At 41.5% G+C, this 17,495-nt stretch overlaps 1 protein-coding gene and 1 long non-coding RNA gene across 2 annotated transcripts in view; one reads left to right on the top strand and one right to left on the bottom strand.

Moving 5' to 3' along the window:
* LOC117759590 overlaps positions 1 to 17,495 on the top strand; it is a 79,377-nt gene that overhangs the window by 6,601 nt on the left and 55,281 nt on the right. The window lies entirely within an intron of this gene.
* On the bottom strand, positions 1,796 to 4,131 carry LOC117759589. Its single transcript, XM_034581796.1, has one exon. The coding sequence runs from the start codon at positions 3,204 to 3,206 to the stop codon at positions 2,388 to 2,390; it is 819 nt and encodes a 272-aa protein (XP_034437687.1). The 5' UTR covers positions 3,207 to 4,131; the 3' UTR covers positions 1,796 to 2,387.

Genomic DNA, 17,495 nt, shown 5'->3' with positions numbered 1-17,495 from the left:
TGACCCAGATAATGTTAAATCGTAAATTTAAGCTGCCACTTGGTCTGTTTCACGGAAAGAGAACATGCGTTTGAACATGTTTGTGCACTCAGTTTATATACGCTGTGCTTATAGTAGTGCTTTTAGTATAGTATATTTTAGGCCAAGGTTTGTATCCCCTACAATTCCACCTTTTCTGCATCTTTAAAAACAAATGTCACCGGCAGAATGGACTCTCAACTTCTGAATAACCTTGTCCTCGTTCTTATAATGCACTTGGACTCTTCGCCCATGCTTTTTTGTGCCAGCCACATTGGATTTAGCTCCAGGATAATGCATTTGCCAGTACGCTTTATCTATTCTCTCAGTCAGGTACGCTATACTGTTATCCCTAATTACCCCCACTACATTTTACACTTGGCCCAGAATTCTTAATGCTTGATAACAGATGCGGGTCGATTTAAAATTTACTTATAGCAGCATTATCTTTTTGACCTGCATCGTGGACCGACTGTCCCACAGGCTCTTGGGTGAAAGCTGTTAACTCTGTGATAACAACGACCTGAAGTGATAACCTTCCAGCAGTCTCGAGGACACAGTTTGCCACATATGTGCTGTATTGCAGTGGCAGCATTTCTTATTCAACCTTGGGTGCTCTGCTGTGCTCTGATTCATTTAATGGGATTGAGAGGGAGGTTAATCACAATGTCTGCCATAGACGGGTAAAGTGCTGGCTGACCACTATATGAAATATTACCATTTGTATTCCTTTGAAAGAATATGAACAGAAATGCCACAAGTGAATTGTCCTTTTTTCTCTCTAAGCTGTAATAGAATTGTCTCCCCTGTTAGGAGTCACTTTGATTAATTTACTTTTGGAGGCAGATATCTGCATTTGCAGATTTTCATTAAGATCAACACTAAAAGCTTCAGACAAGGTTCCACTTGTCTAAGTTATTATCCCCAGAAGACATGGTTGATTAAGTGGAAAGTTCTTAAGTATTTGGATATATCTAGACTCAGGGAGGTTTATTTTTTTTGTCTTGTTTTAGGGCAAATTTTCAAGAAATATATGTAGAAATCTTTAATCCATAAAATTCAATATGTGCGCTTCTAGCTGTTTTATTTTTTCACTGCTGCATTCTGCTCGGAGTTTTGATCCAATTGCCATCCATGTCTGCAGCATCCAGTTAAGCTTCAGCAATTACTCAGAGATACCTTTATTTGCAACTAAAATGGTATCCAAATGGTGTGAAAAAGAGGGGAGGCATTGTATATAGAAATGTCAGCTGGAGAGAGCCTGCAGCCGTTTAATTTATTATCAAATATAAGTGTATGGTGTTGCCGTAAAACTTGGTTCTTTTAAGATGACACTGTTCAGCATATTATATTTCCTGAAACAAATGGCAGTATATAGTGGAAGAGGTCGACTACACTATACAATAGATGTGATGGGTGGGTAGACCTATAGGCTGTGTGTAGCACGTTGCCTGGATTTTATATTTGCAGGAAATGTGTAGTGTGAAGCTCTGTCAAGCCTAGTATTAATCCTTTTCTCCACTGTGTTGTGTGATGTTATGTTGTTATCTTAATGATTATCTGTGCTTGTATTTCTGCTCTAGGCATTTCTGTCAGGCGGGGTTGGTTTAGGAGCTGTGCCTTATCAACAGCTTTGTCATTAAATCTGCTTTTTCTACAGACAAATTTCACTGCCGTTATTCTTATCAAAAGATCAGCACACTGTGATTTTCTGTTCAATCAGAGCTTTTCAAATTCAATAATGTTTAAGAAAGACGGAATGGAATACAAAACAAAGTTTCCTTTGGAAAAAAACATTTAATTTTTTTTTCTTGAGAGCTAATAATCAGACAAATAAAATTGGTATGTTTTGCATTTTTCAAATCATCAATGGCTTCAATCTGCTTTTACTTTATGTTCTTGGTTCTAGCTTGTGTATTTTCAAAGACCACACTTAAGTGCATGGAGGAATAGAGATGATTGTAACGTGATGTTAGTAAATGATTTGGTCCACAGGCCATTGACAGTTCACTGCAACATGGAACCTGTGGAATTCATGGCTCTTTCTTTAGTTTGTGTGAAATGGGATATGAATCTGTTAAAGATTTTACAGCATGATAGCACTCATCATCACCATTTGTGGCTTTGAGAGATTCTTTTGGACGTGCCGAGAAAGACATCCCTTAAATGCTGTATGTACAGAGGCAAGCTTTTACGTCCAAGTCAAACTGACCTCTGGAGGCTGGAATTGGTACTCAGTTCTTCTGAAAAAGCACTGTTCTGTCTGAGTGAATGTTCTGATTGTCTCAGCATTGTGCTTGAGTGGAGGGCAGCTCCAAATGAACTCCTCTGATTCAATCCGCTCCACTGTTTGACACCCGTTCAGCCAGTCAGTGAGGAGGGAGAACTGAGACCCCATCCCCCAAACACACTCTCTTACAGTGAGTGAAACTGCTGTATGGCAAAGGTCCAAGAGGTCTCTTGCATGCTGTCTGTGAAGCAGATTCGACACCCTCTTTTTCCTCCCACAATGCAGTGAGGTTCTCCGGAGGTTGATAGCCTGGTTCCTGGGGATCCAGCGGGTCTTTGGAAAGAAGAATGCTGATGGAAGGCACAGTCCTGTGCACCGTCATCTCAGATGGCCCCCCTTCAGAACTCTCCCACATCTCTTTGACCACCTTGTAGCGGAGTTTAGTCAGCTGGTGCAGAGAGCCCACTTTTCGTTTCATGATCTCAGCACAAGTGATGGTCTTTGTGACCGCACGGCCCGACCCAGTGAAGACCACCTGCCTCAGTCCACCACCACTTAAACATTTCTCTCCCTGCATGCGTGCCATGGCAAATCCCATTAAGTTGCGGATTTTACTTCCCTCCTTCACACGCATCTCCAGCACCCCAGAAGCCAATCCTGGGAAGGGACAGGGACTATCCTCCTCAGTTCGGCAGACTTTCTTGAACCCCTCCTGCCCAAGTTTTAGTGCTGGAGGAGGGACTGGTAGTGGTGCTTGCTTCAGCGGGCTGGAAACAGTGACCACTGCTGGTTGGCCAGCATTTCTGCAACTTTGACCCTGGTAGAAGGGGCACATCCCCGAGGTCACCCCATTTTCCATTTGAATCTGTCTGCTCACCTCAAGTTCTGGGTTGGGCCTGACGGCGTCTCTGGTCAGGTACTGGTTCTGGCCAGTGACCACTCCACACCCTGTGAACATTTCTACTGTCCTTAATGCTCTACTGCAGTGTTAGTCAAGACGCACATTTGGAAACAGCTCAACATAATTTTCTTATGTATGTGGCACTTCTCTCTCCCTCCAGTCAATAGCTTTAAAGTTTCAAGACTTCACATAAGAAATATTACCCGCTCCCGAGAGCACTATCAATGAAGTCTTTAATGCTCCCTCTCAGAAGGAGCTGGAGAAATAAGATAAACGCCTGGCTGGTGAATTAAGAGCACTGTCGGGACCATTCAAGATGTTCTTTAAAGAGTATCTCAATTTCATACCACAAATGACTGTATGTAAAGTGCTCAGGAGAGGGATAGAAAAAAAATTATAATTACTCCTCTTTCCTTCGTTTGTATGTATTTCATATGGTGCTTTCAATCTCAATAGCTGCAAAAGATATGGAGTACTTTGTTGATTTTTCTTTAACAAAACTTTTCTACAGAGAAGCTCAAATTAAAACCTGTTTCTTTGCGTTCCAGTCCAGCGTTGTTGATTTTGATCTGCTGATCATGTCGCTTTCAATTCAAAATTGACCTCTTGGATTGTCCAGCTGTTATGGTCCACCTCCTATTTTGGACTCCTAGATGTTTTACTCAAGCTTGAGTAGGTTTCCGTCTCCTCTCCTCCTCTCCGCTCATCCTGGCATCCACTGAAGTTGAGGTCAGGTTTGCATGGAGGTCGACACCTGGTGTTTCCTCCCTGGAGCTCTGTCTTGTCTCCAGTGATGCTCTGGAAAGTCTGTTCTGTTCCCCACAAAGAGACATAAGGGACAGGAGCTGCCTCACAAATGCTCACAGGAGGAGTGTCTGTGTGGTTGAGGGGGAGCATGAGGGAAAGGGGAGACAGCCCTCTTAAAGGCGCAGGTCTTTTCATCTTTTAGATGAACACCCTCCCCTCCACAACTGAAGCCTGTCATCTGAGGAAAAGAGGAGGGTAGGGCTACTGTGTTCCTTTAAAACCTAGAACATAGATCCCGGGCAACTTTGTCAATCTCTTTAGAGGACGTTCCAGTGTTCAATGTACATGACTGATTAAACCTGAGTTTTGAAATAGAGACTCAGTCAACCCTTAAAAATGCATTTTCAGCGACGAAACAATGAATTGAATTAGCTGAGTTATAATTGAAGACATCCTTCAAAGAACCTCTGAAAGTCGGCAGCATTAAATTGCACTGTACTTAGCCTTTATCCTATTAGATGTTTGTGACCATTACAATTTACATAATGCAGCATTAATAGCTTCATTGTTGAGGCAATCAAGTGGCGCGGTAAGAATGTCTCTTAACGCTTGGGTTGTTATATTGTCGAGGCTGTAGAGCCCTTGTGATCAAGGACACAAGGACCACAAAAAGCATAGAGGCATGACCTACATGTTCAAGTTGCTGTATTAATAGTGACTGTCTTTATTAGTCTGTCGTATCTGTGCAGGTGAGGAGATGGGGCTGAAAGGTGGTGTAATAAGTATCTTAATGGGCTTTCCATCACCAGTGGAGGGCGCTGGCTTGCAACCTTCTGCGCCAAGTCTGTCACAGACAGCTGTAGCATCGCCCCGTTCAGTCCAGTCTCCTGGCCGACAGGTGGATTTGTTTTTGTGTGTGACTGACAGATGGGAGAATAGGTAAAGACAACCCACTGAGGCTGAACCTATGAGGCCAAGAGAGAGGCAGACAAGTTCTAACTACTCTCTGCACAGTATATCCCATGATGCACAGCAGTACACAGACAGTATAAACTCATTGTGGTTCGGCTCAGTCCTTAAACTGAGGTTAATTCACACTGGCATGTGTATTATATTGGATCCCTATGGTAATAAAAGAAAAAATAAGGAAACCTCCTCCACCCCATCTCCAACCGGGAAAATGGAAACTGGATTTGAATGGCTTTTATTAGCAGAGTTTGAATGGGAATCATCATTGAAGAATCAATATGCTGATTAAATACACGGAATGATTCACTTTTATTTATTTATTTTATTTGTATGTATATGGTGGGAGAGCTATTTATCTCTGGAGCCATTCGAGACGCTGCAGGAGACGTAGTAAGATATATCTTTGTTTTGCTTGCCTTTTTTGTTACAAGCTAAAAAGAAGACAGAAGAGAGGGAAGACGGGGGAAGAGGGAGGATCTGTAGTGCTCAACACCAAAGTGATCATTCTGTTGTTTGGGAGAAATTACCCTCATCAGTCATACAGAGATGCACAGCTGCCTAAGGGGATCTGGTAATGTTACTGCATAATAAACTGTGTTTGTGTGTGTGCACAGCACACATTTTTGTGTTTGGAGTGAGTGAGAGAGGAGGTAAGAAAGTAATGCAAGAGGGCAGGGGGTAAAAGAAGTCCGATTTAACCACAGAGGTTAGAAATTAATGAGAAAAAACACTTTGCAATCATCCCTATGTCGGCACATCATTTATTGATCCTCATTGTAACCTCAGATACCTGTTTTCTGGTAGTAATGTGATAGATTAAGCAATTCAAATGAGCCAAAATGCAGGATTCTGAGCAAGGTGGTTTCAGACATATTTACAACATTTTGTGTCTCCATCAAAGACATAAGTATTCTCCAGATGGCCAAATAAAACCATCATGACTGTGCTGAAGTGCTGTGTATTGACTTTTTTGAACAGAGCTCTTTTTCCCTTTAAGTGGCTTCATTTAATGATGGGTAGAGGAGGTGGTGCTCACGCTTGGTCACTCGCTCCTTTACTCCTCCTCCACAGAGTTGGCCTCTGCTCCTGTAGCTCTCTAAGCACTTACTCCTCACTTTATCTGACCTTGGCTGGCATCTGTGGCAATCTAGGCATTCTTTCCTGCAGGCTTAATTCCCCCGTTTCATTCAACCGTCACACTCAGCTTTCTCCCCTGGCCACCATCATTTAAGTGAAGAAAAACCATTCCCAAACACTGTCAAATAGTAGTGGTTGTGTCTTGCTCTTCACACTCTTTGCTGTGTAGTTCAAATGTCTGAAGTGGTTGCTGTGAATTGTAGGGCTGTCCCTCTGTCGTTTGTTGCAGCACTGCAGAGTCTAGTCGTAGAGGGGCTTGTTTTGCAGTTGTCAGGGCTGTACATGAGCGCGGTGCCTCACTGTGACAGCCGGTTGCTCACTTTACGTTAACCGCAAGTGTTTTCACGGTCATCAACCAATGGTGGCCCGGAGGCTGTCATTTTGCTCTGTGTGGAGCTCGCCTGCGGCTTGGTTCTGCCCCACAAACTCACAGCCGGCCCTGGTGGGGGGACAGTGCAACTCGCACACATGCATATGCAGGCACTTACAGACACACGCCCACTGGATGGGCACACACACACACACACACACACACACACACACACACACACACACACACACACACACACACACACACACACACACACACACACACACACACACACACACACACAAATACATGCACACACACACACACACACACACAAAACTATATGCTCAGCATAAGGCAGGCTGTTGGAGCAATTACAGAAACATGGCAGAACACGATGAAGCAGGCCCTACTATCAGAAGGGAAATAGAGTGAGCAGAGGAAAAATGATGACGCCATTAATAACAGGGAGGCTCAGAGGCTCGCAGGGAGGTGGGGGTGGATGACCCTCTCTGTGATTTCCCTGTGACAGCACTTTGAGGTGCAAATCGTTGTTTGTATTAGATTTTTTGGGGGAGTTTAAATGGGCATGTTTTTGCTTCACAGGCAGAACAAATATAAAAAAATAAAACCATGGTGGTGAAATATACCAAATGATGCATCAAGTGATGTTTTTCTGTCACTCAGGCATCCATTATTTCAGTAGCCTCAATGACAGGTCAGACCTCCTTATTCTTTTTTTTTGCCACCCTGTCTCAAGCTATTCATACACTTTTCCTCTCCAGCAGCTGCTTTCCCCCATGGCACTGCAATGCAGATATGTCTTGCACAGTGGCAGGAAACTTTGAAGATGCTTGTGAAAAAGAATATAAGAGAGAGGAGGGAAGACCAGGCATGAAAGACATGGAACCTAAGGTGGTAGACAGAACTGATGAGAATATGCAACACTACCAGAAATAGGGTTGGGTGATGTCTACTGAAACAGGATATGACGATATGTATAGTTAACTACTGCAATGGGCGATAAGAATGAGGTTTTGTTGTGGGAACCCGTCAGCTGCAGCTTCTTATTTTTACCTCGTCACTGTCGCAGGTCAAACTAACAAACATGCTTGTGGTGTTTTTGCATCTAAATTAAACTTGGCTGTTGTCCAAGTTTTCAACATCCTTTTGTGTCACGTCAGTAATGGCATCCTCAAAACTGAACTGTCATTGCTATCAGGGCTGCACAATATATCGAAAATCTATCTTTATCGCGATATCAACGTGCCTATCGCAAAACATGGCAAACACTGCGATAAATGGTGTTCCATGTCCCTGCTGCCCTAGACGATACATTAAAGATATTGAGATCATTGATGGTTTTTTGTCAATTAATCATTGTCGGAAGAAGAGAATAGAGAGAAAACAGAGAACTGCGAAGCGGCTCCATCAAATCTCGATCCGCCTCCTCCCAACTAAATTCTACGGTGGAAACTTCTTGTGATCACGTCTTTCCTGTGTCAAACTCATCGCTATGAGCGGAAGATTATATAAAAGAATTGTGTAGTTTAGTGTAGCTTAGATCCCAGAACCTGAGGGGAAAGTAACACACACACACTGACTCTGTGTGTGTGTGTGTGTGTGTGTGTGTGTGTGTGTGTGTGTGTGTGTGTGTGTGTGTGTGTGTGTGTGTGTGTGTGTGTGTGTGTGTGTGTGTGTGTGAGACAGAGCCACTAAAAACTGTAAAAAATCAACTTTTCACCGTCCAAACATGTATGAACAGACTCCAAATTAACACCATAGGTGAACACAGTGGAGCTGAGTGTGCATGGCTCCCCAGTGTCTGCCACAGACTTGGTGGCACTGCGGCCGGACTGTGTGCCTTCTCACGGCTGTGGAGCTGTCCGTGGTCTGTGCGTCAGTAGCCAGGGACTGTTTATGTTAATTGATTGCAACTCATATCATCATCGTGATATTAAACAACGTTATTGCATATCTCATGTTTTCCTAAAATCATGTAGCCCTAATTGCTATGGAACTTACAGACCATAGTTTTATCCATGACCATAAGTATTTGTATCAAGATGTTCATATAAAATATGGTGTGACATTAACTAGTCTACAGCTGTGTTATTTCAATGTGTCAAATACACATGCTTCTCAATCAACAGTTAATGTAAATGAAGTATAGAATCAGACTCTTGTCAAATATTCCATACTAAAAGAAATATGTTGAGGATGTCAGGATTTGACACTAGTATTTTTTTTTTTTTGTGTGTATGTGTGGTAGGGGGTAGGTTGCACTGCTGCTGGGGTGGGATGGGATGGGCAACATCATGACTATCAGCCAATAACAAGTTTCTGCACTTGGAAACCCTAGCATTAAAATGTAAAAAGCTAAAGCATATGGCAGACAAAGAAAGACATGGCAACTCTTGATTTATGTGACCTGTCAATGAAAGTGATGTATTTAGCTTCATCAACTAAACAGCTTTACAAACCTATCACACCAGCTAACAAATGTTTTGATGTCTTTGGAGTGGCACCATGATATAAAAGGTTGGCATTTCTTGGTTCCGTATAAATTGTACTGGGCAGAGTTGTTGATGGTGATAATGCACCTCGATGTTGCTTGCCACCCTCCAATAAACCGAACAAAGAATAAGAAGAAGTAAGCCCTTGTTGATCTGTTGTTTAGCTGCATTATTGTACACAGCTTGATTAACAGCACTGTCTCTAATTTAAATTGGCAGCAGTCGTTGATGATAGCATTTGTGTTTGGTGCTTCGGTTTTGTCTGGCCTCAGGCTAAAAGTTAATGGAATTTATTGAAAAAATTTGATCAATTATATCAAGAAATTAATTGGCCATGTTGAAACTAATCCAAAAAATAAATGAATGCCTCAGAGCAAGAACTCAATAATTCTGTATATTTCAACAAGGGAATTTAATTCTACTCACCATATATTTATAGACAAACAGATGTGGGCGACAGCAAGTGGATTGGCGTTTCAGAATGGTAAACATAGACGTTCAGGAAATTAGAGCTCACGTTGAAGACAATGCCAAATGTTTGATTCTCTAAGGCAGCATGTTCTTACTAGGGTTGAGTACCGGCACCCATCAGTACTTTTTTTCGGCACTTTACTCTCACTGCATAACGAAAAAAAATGTCAGACCAGGGTTTTCCTAACACCGCTTCTGCCTCGCGACAAAATTCCAGAACAGTGGAAACCACTTATAGTGATCACATTTCTCCTGGGCCAAATTCAGCACTCTAAGCGGTTGTTTACTAAAGAATTGTGTAGCTTCTGTATGATAGTCCCAGAACTTGAAGGAAAGTTTTAATGGGACCAAACACACACAAATACTACACCCTACAGTTTAAATGTCGATTTGTTTGATATTACGCCACAATATCAACACCGATCACCACATAATGATTAATACTTTTCTTCAAAAAACAACAGAATTTGTAAACTTAGTCAATATGGTGAGCTGGAGGAGATGGCGGGGCACTCGGTTTGGCTCGATTCGATTGGCGCAGCGCGAATGATAGAGACACATAGAGGAGAAGTAAATTACTGACAGAGCCGGTAAAAACTGTAAAAAAATAACCCTTTTTGATAAGACCCAAAATGAACACTGTAAGCGAACATAGTGGAGCTGTGCGTGGCCCCCTGGGTATATGCGTCATTGACTCTCCATTGCTCTGACTGAGTGCACTGATCAAAAATGAGCTTGGCTTATTCACGTTTCTGGGGTGAGTCACATGATCTTGCTCTCAATGCTTTGTTTAAGGTATACTCTCTCTTTCACTCTCACTCAGGTACACTTAATCTCTCACCCCAGATGCACTCACAGGTACCGAAATTTGACTGATTGATTCGATCGAAGTGATCAAGGCAGCTTCCTTGGTCACATGTAAAAGAGAGTGTACAGCAACATAGAGGGCAGGTGCTGGGCCTTGGTCTACCTGCCTGCTGAGAATACAAGTTATGGGAATGCACACAACTAAAGGTAAAACCACTGGTGTCATGATATGGTCTGTCTGCCTGCAAGGATGGTGAAAGCCAACTGTGACAGACGGGTCAATGTGTTTTTAAGGTGGAGAGAAAGAGAGAGGGAGAGCAAGCAAGCAAGAGTGAAAAGATGAAAACAGCTCCATAATGAAGCAATATTGCAAAATATTAAGTTGGAGATCTTATATGTTATCATGAGAAGTGCCTCATTATGAAACTGGTGAGACAAATAAGACTATGTCTGGCTGCCACAGTCTATTTAATTAATGGGAAACACTGTACTGAGGGCATTTTTCTTGCAGTAGCCATTCGATCAGCATCTAGTAATTATATTTTTTATAATGTCATTTTCATTTTTTCTGTGGTTTTCAATCTTTCTGGAAGAGTCAGCTTTTCTTGTGTAGAAAATTTTCAAATTGCTAAAACATGCTCAAGGGATTTAAAGTAAATGACGCGTGCATCCAGTGTTACTGTTCATAATTATATCTCATAGATAAAAGGCACCCTGTTTACTGATCACTCTTCTACAGCTGTGTGAGAATTATATTTGTTGCAGCTAAGCAAAGTGAGCATTTTCTAATGATGCAGCATTAAACACATTTATAAAAGTATTGAGACCTCTAATTCAGTACATTTTAGATGACCCATTGGCAGAAACTATGGTATACCTTATAGTCTTCTTGGGTAAGCCGCTACAAGTTTCGCACACCTGAAATGGAATGTTTCACATTCTTGCCTATTCACTCAAGTACCATTAGATTGGATGGCAAGAGACAATGAACTGCCATTGCCAGGTGTTTAATAGATGTTCTTTCGGGTTTAAGTGTGGACTTTAATTAGCCACTGAAAGGTATTTGTACACTTGTCCCAAGCAAGACAATTCCAGCATTGTCTTGGATTGATGCTTCAGTTCAGTTTCTTGCTGAAATGTGCTCTGTTGCTCCAGGGTAGGGTCATATGCGTTTGTTGACCAGGTTTCCATCATGGACATCTCTTGCTTCAATAATACTTCCTTCAACTCTGATCAGTCATCCTGCCTCCCATAGAATGATTCTGGTGGAATAGGCCAGTTTAAGAGACATGCCTAGGGTTTGCAAAGCATAGTGCTTGGGGTTTGGCTCAATGGATTCAATTTTGGTCTAGAGAACAATATATTTTTCATTCTCTACCAACAGAGGAATGTAAATGCTGTTTGACACACAAGTGGGCTGTCATGTCTTTTACTTAAGTGGCTTCTATCTTTCCACTCTACCATAAAGGTGATTGATGCGAGTTTTGGTACTTCCATCTCTGCAGAGGACTTCTGAAGCTCTGTCAGAGAGACTGTTGGGTTCACCTCCCTAATTAAGGCTCTTCAGACAGCCAACTTTAGGAGTCCTAAACTTATTCCATTTCAAAATGATGTAGGGGACTTTACTCCTGGGGACAGTCAAAGCTTTAGAATTGGTTTTATATGCTTGCCTTGATTTGTGCCCCACAGCAAAGCTTTATCAGAGAGGTCTACAGAAAGTTACCATGTCTGGGGCAAGAGTGATTCTCCAGCATGTCCTCTGTGCCCCAGGAAAGGAAAAGGTAAATTCTCAGCACCTGCCCAACAGCCCTGGAGGTGGGCTACTACCACTGGCGACATGAACAGGGGCTGAAAACAGTTGCAGAGGCAATCTCCATAGCCGTGGCCAACAACAAGCATGTTCACAGCCATAGGAACATCACCTTTATAAGGTTAGCTGCCTGAGCAACATTATGAGAACTTTGTATAGGCTAGACGTGGTGCCATCATTATCCCCTTCAAAGCAGGTACTGCTAGAGTTGATAGTTCCTAAGGAAGGCAAATGAATGGAAATGATACTAGTATCAGGGTTTGGGGGAGCAGTGCTGCAGAGTGGCCGGAAGCTGTGCTCAAAGCCCATTGAAGTGTGTTGCAGAGGCTTTGATGGCCACTCCCTGCACAAAGTCTGCGCTCTATTTGGCAGCACTTCAGAAAAAAGTCAGCATACAACCATTCACTTGAACTAACACACTCCCGGTCAATTTAGATCTAACCCCAATCTGCATGTCTTTGAACTGTGAAAGGAAGCTGGAGTAACCGTATAAATCACATGCAGGAACGAGGAGTACATGCAAACTTCACACAGGCCGAATCAGGATTTAAAACCAAGAACCTTCTTGCTATGAGGTAATAGTGCTAACCACTGATACACTGTGCGGCCTCTCATTCATAAAAAATGTTGTTTCTCTTTGTCATAATGGGTTATTGAGTGATGGGCAAATGTGGCAACTCTAACCCTGTTCAACCAAAATTTAAATTCACTCATCTACTCACCACTATGCCGATGGAGGGGTGGGTGAAGTGTTTGAGTCCACAAAACACTTTTGGAGTTTCAGGGGTGAACTATGCTACAGCCAAATCCAATACAAGTCAAGTACAAAAAACTACCTCAAATGTGCTTTCTTGGAGAAACGATAGCTAGCTAGATTATGTTAACCCAACAGTTTTCTTTGGTTAGGTTTAGGTAACAAAAGCACTTTGGTCACCGTTAACTTTTTCTTTATTAAACCAGTCATACTTTTTTCTAACCTTGTTTTTTTTGCTTAAACTTAAATCTAAAAAAGTTTAACAATGTTAAATAATCTTAATATTGTTCTAAGAGATATCACATATTTGAGTGGATTTTACTGATATGCTCAGTATCAACATATTTTTGAATTCCATATACATAAGATAAGAAATGATTTACCTTAATAAAAAATTTTTTCGCTATTAAGTCATAATCTTTCTATAAAATGTTTGCTGTTGCAGTCAAATTGTATGTTTCTATGCAACTGACTGTGCACAGGATGATCTATTAACTGCAGGTATTTTGGCAAGGCCCACCGGCATGGCTTTCTTTATCAAAAAACATATAACAACTGGCGTCATCAAATCAACTTTTTGGCCACTTTGGGGAGTGTGACTGCATCAGTGTCATACTGTCACTTTTTTTATACGGTTAAAATTGTGAACATGGTTAGATGGATGGAGATACTTAATTCATCCTGAGGGAAATGTCAGTCCAATCCGTGCGGGTTATGCATCGATCAAACTATTTGTTTTATTTTATTTGTTGTTTCTGTCCACCTGCCAAGGTAGGCCCAAAATTAACTCTCATTTTAGCTAGGACTGCACAATATTAGGAAAACATGAGATATTCGATAACATGTTGAATATCGCAATGACAATATGACTTGCGATAAATAAACGTAAACAGTCCCTGGCTACGGATGCACGGACCATGGACAGCTCCACAGTCTGAGGGAGAAGGTGCACAGCCTGGTCGCAGCGCCACCAAGTCCGGGGCAGGCACCAGGGAGCTATGCACAGCTCCACTAAGTCAGTGTTAATTTGGGGTCTTTTCATTCATGGGCCTTGAAAAAATATTTTTGTACAGTCTTTAGCGGCTCTGTCAGTGATTTACTGCTCCTCTCTGTGTATCTATCATTTGCGATGTGCGCTGGGCCAACCGCGTCAAACCAAACTGAGCGCACCCCGACATCTCCTCCAGCTCTACATACATTGTCTAAGTTTACAAAGTCTGTTTTTACCATAGACTGTGTATAAAGATGGATGTAGTGTCCGTGACATCACCTGTTGGTTTCTGAAGAGTGAATATGAGGCTCACAGTAGGCGTTTCACCCGTCGCCATCTTGCCGGTGTCTGACTCCTCCTAGTTCCTGGCTATACCAAATATAGGCAGAGGAGGAGCTCGAGTGGAGCTGAGGTGGGCTGAATGAAGACTGACAGCTGATCCATGCCCACAGAGCTCAACGTTACCTGGTTAGCTCAGGCTAAGGAGATAGGCTACATGCTTCCTGCTGTTGCTAACCGCCAGCGCTGTGGTACTGTTGAATTAAAAATTCTGACACAGTTTCAACCAAAAAATTATAATCTTCAGGATTGACTAGGTGTAACCTAAAGCTGACAACTGAGTGTTTACAAAATAGGCAGACCAGCACTGTATAATAGATGTGCCTTTTGTGGTGCAAAAAATATAAAATATTTGGCAAAAAAGATTACTTTTCCTAAAACCTATTTAATGACCAATTTATATCTATTTCTTTGGCGGTGCACTGGATCAGTGGCTTCTGCACAGCATAATAAGACGATGTAGGCTGTGGCTCTTTGTTATCCCCAGGCTCTCATAAACACCTTCCTCTCACAGAATTTTCCAGATGGCCACAATCATCTGTATCCCACAGTTCATAGCTCTAAACTTCCTGGTGCACAAATTTGCATCGGATCACTGCTCACGCTGACATGGTAGAGGAAGAGGAGCACTAACTCTACTCAGCATTCCCTGGAAATTTGGCTGCAAGCATATGCATCTGGTGGGGTTGCTCTAAACGATGTGTGAATGGTTGGTGTGGCTCTTTTTGGAAAGAGACCTTAACAGACTTGGTTCAGGTTTCAATAAACTTTAAAAGGTTTCATGGTTTCCAGGTCCCCACCAGATTTATCCTGTATTTAATTGCATCGGAGAGCAATCACTCTCTGCCCTACAAATCCTCGGTAAAGCTGCGCTTTACAATAGAGCCATAATTGCAGGAGTTTAATTGCCTGCCAATGCTCTTCTCCCACTGCCTGCTTGCATTGAAGAGCCCAATAATTAGGAACAGGGAGAAATTAGGTGGCAATTTTGTCTTGGCAATTATCATAATGCAAAAGAAGTGCCATTAGTATTGTTAGCCCCACAGTACATAATCCTTTGACACTGTCAAGTCCCTCTCTTAGCTGCTGGGTACAACAACTCTTGATTTCCCTCTAGCCTTTGCACTCCCTCAGTCATTGCTTTAGTCATCAGCTATCCAGGCCAGCTAGCACACACGGAGTCAAATTTGCAGACAGAACACATTCTTGCCCGGAGTTCTGTGGGGATTAGGAGCTACAGCATTAGCAGTCTGTGTTTGCTTTAAAGGTATAAAAAATTGGGCATTAATCCTCTTCCACCATGTCAACCATGAAATTGTGTTTAATACAACTGAAAAATTAATGCAGCTGACAGATGTTGTAATTTTGCGGCACTGGCATTTTATTTAGTTTCTTATTGTTTTGACTCCAAAGTTGTCCACCTTGTAGTTTTAGCATATGAGCAATTGTAGGGAAATACTCTAGGCAGACCTACTCTCCAGAGAAGTCATGGTCTTCAGGGTAATCATGGTTTTCCCTTGGTTCCTGGCTTAAGTGTTGTGGTGTCAGGGGTTGGGGTGCCAATATATAAAATGTATATTTTCATTTAATTTTGGCCCACTATCATTACAATATTTATAAACACACAGGTTGTTGTTTTATACAGCACACTCAGACATTAGCAAGAAGAAAAGCATAACCAATATGGTGATGAAGTTAGCCAAATCTTACAGGACTCTTGTCTCTGAGTAAAGTCGTCAACATCTTTGAGAGAAAAAAAAACGTGAAAGAAAACATATAGTGAGTTGATTTCAACTGTATTTTGTTTTCCCCATAACCATCTGACAATATTACAGCATTGGGCTGCAGACCAAAATCTTTGTTTGGTTGGTCTGTTGACAGCTCACTTTCCCAGTGGCCCCTTGTCAGCTGACTGAGTTACTGTAGCTAGTTGATTGCTCTATAACTCTCATTCCTATTGCATAATCAATTTCTCTCATAGTTAATAGTTCCACAGATTTTTCTCCCTGCTTCATTTCTACAGTAAAGACAAGAGAAAGCCAAGAACACATTTTCAGGAAAAAAAATATTATCTCATATTAGGGCCAATACCGTATTCTTTCTCACCAGTGTGTTAAAAAACTTTTTTTCCCATTCATTTAGTTTAGGTGCCATGGAGAATTAAGTCCCTAGCATTGAAATGTAACCAAAGTTTAAGCAAGCCATACATACCCGGCCTTTTAAACAGATAATGTTTTATACATCTGTGTGAAACAGTTTTTATTTTCTGGATAGTGAAGTGGATTGTGGAGTGTCCAATATGTACTTCTATCGGCTGAAATCAGTTTATTCGTTGTTTAGGGATAAAATGTAGCTCAGCATGAATATTTTTGACACAAAGTGGGAAAGATTTGTTTGAAACAAAATTTTAGTTTTTGATGCTTTGATGGACTCTAGAAGTCTTGTTGCTGAACATTGCCGGAAGCAAAACATTTCTATTGTTTCACTCACAAAACTATTCTTGATTAATTTGTGTTGCAAGATCTTCATAAAGAATCACTTCACTTCTTCTGTTCCCTTTAGTTTAAGAGATTTTTTCAGAATGTGTTTGTGGATTTCATTGAAAAACAACCTTTACCACTCTAGCAGTTTTCTTCATGTTAATGCGTGATAGCAGATGTTGCATGTTGAGTGTGCTGCCCATGGGGGAAGTTACCCTGGTAGCTGTGCATAGTGTGACATCATGTACATATCATCGATTGCACATTTGGCTTTATTTCCTTTTTTTAATTTCAGCATATAATATATTCATACAGCTGACTTTATGATGGTACACAGCTGCTGTGACTATTGTTGATATCCAGTGACTTGTTTCTACTTCTCTGCAGGTGGCTAAAAGAGTAGCATGTAAATTATCTGGAAGTGTTCGATTTTGTTTGGTGGCTGAGAAAATAAAAATGATATGTACTTTAATATACAAAAGTCAATGTTATTTATAAATAATCTTTGGTAATCTGCATCTTTGGTTTTGATATGTGAAACAGCTCGGAAATTACTTTAAATTTGATTCACATGCATAATGGCCCAACCTTGAGTTGAGCCCATATCCGTGGACACTGTGACACAGATGAGATGTGTATGGCCTGTTTGTCTCCTGAGCCAACTGTGTTCTATGAGGCAGTTTAGTAGCAGGGTGTTATCTCTGTGTTGAAAACAAGAAGTACTAATACATGCCTGAATAATGAAGAGAAAATTACTTTGGGAATCAGGAAGTCCTTCACCATTAATGTTGAACAACTCTCAGTGGCACTCAAGCAATCAAGCAATGGGATGTACAAAAGATTTTAATTTGGATGCATTATCCAAACTCCTCACAGACCAAAAGGCAAGCAATTGCTCAGACAAAAGATATGCACTGATAAGTTTGAAGGTCAACAAGCTGCTGCAGTGGAGATATCAGCAGCTGGTCGGTACCACACGTAATCAGTCGCAGTAAAATGCAGACACACTTAATGT

Source organism: Hippoglossus hippoglossus, chromosome 3, assembly GCF_009819705.1.
Source record: "Hippoglossus hippoglossus isolate fHipHip1 chromosome 3, fHipHip1.pri, whole genome shotgun sequence".
NCBI lineage: Eukaryota > Metazoa > Chordata > Actinopteri > Pleuronectiformes > Pleuronectidae > Hippoglossus > Hippoglossus hippoglossus.
The sequence above is the reverse complement of the archived record's forward strand: the minus strand, read 5'-3'. Positions and strand labels throughout refer to the sequence as shown.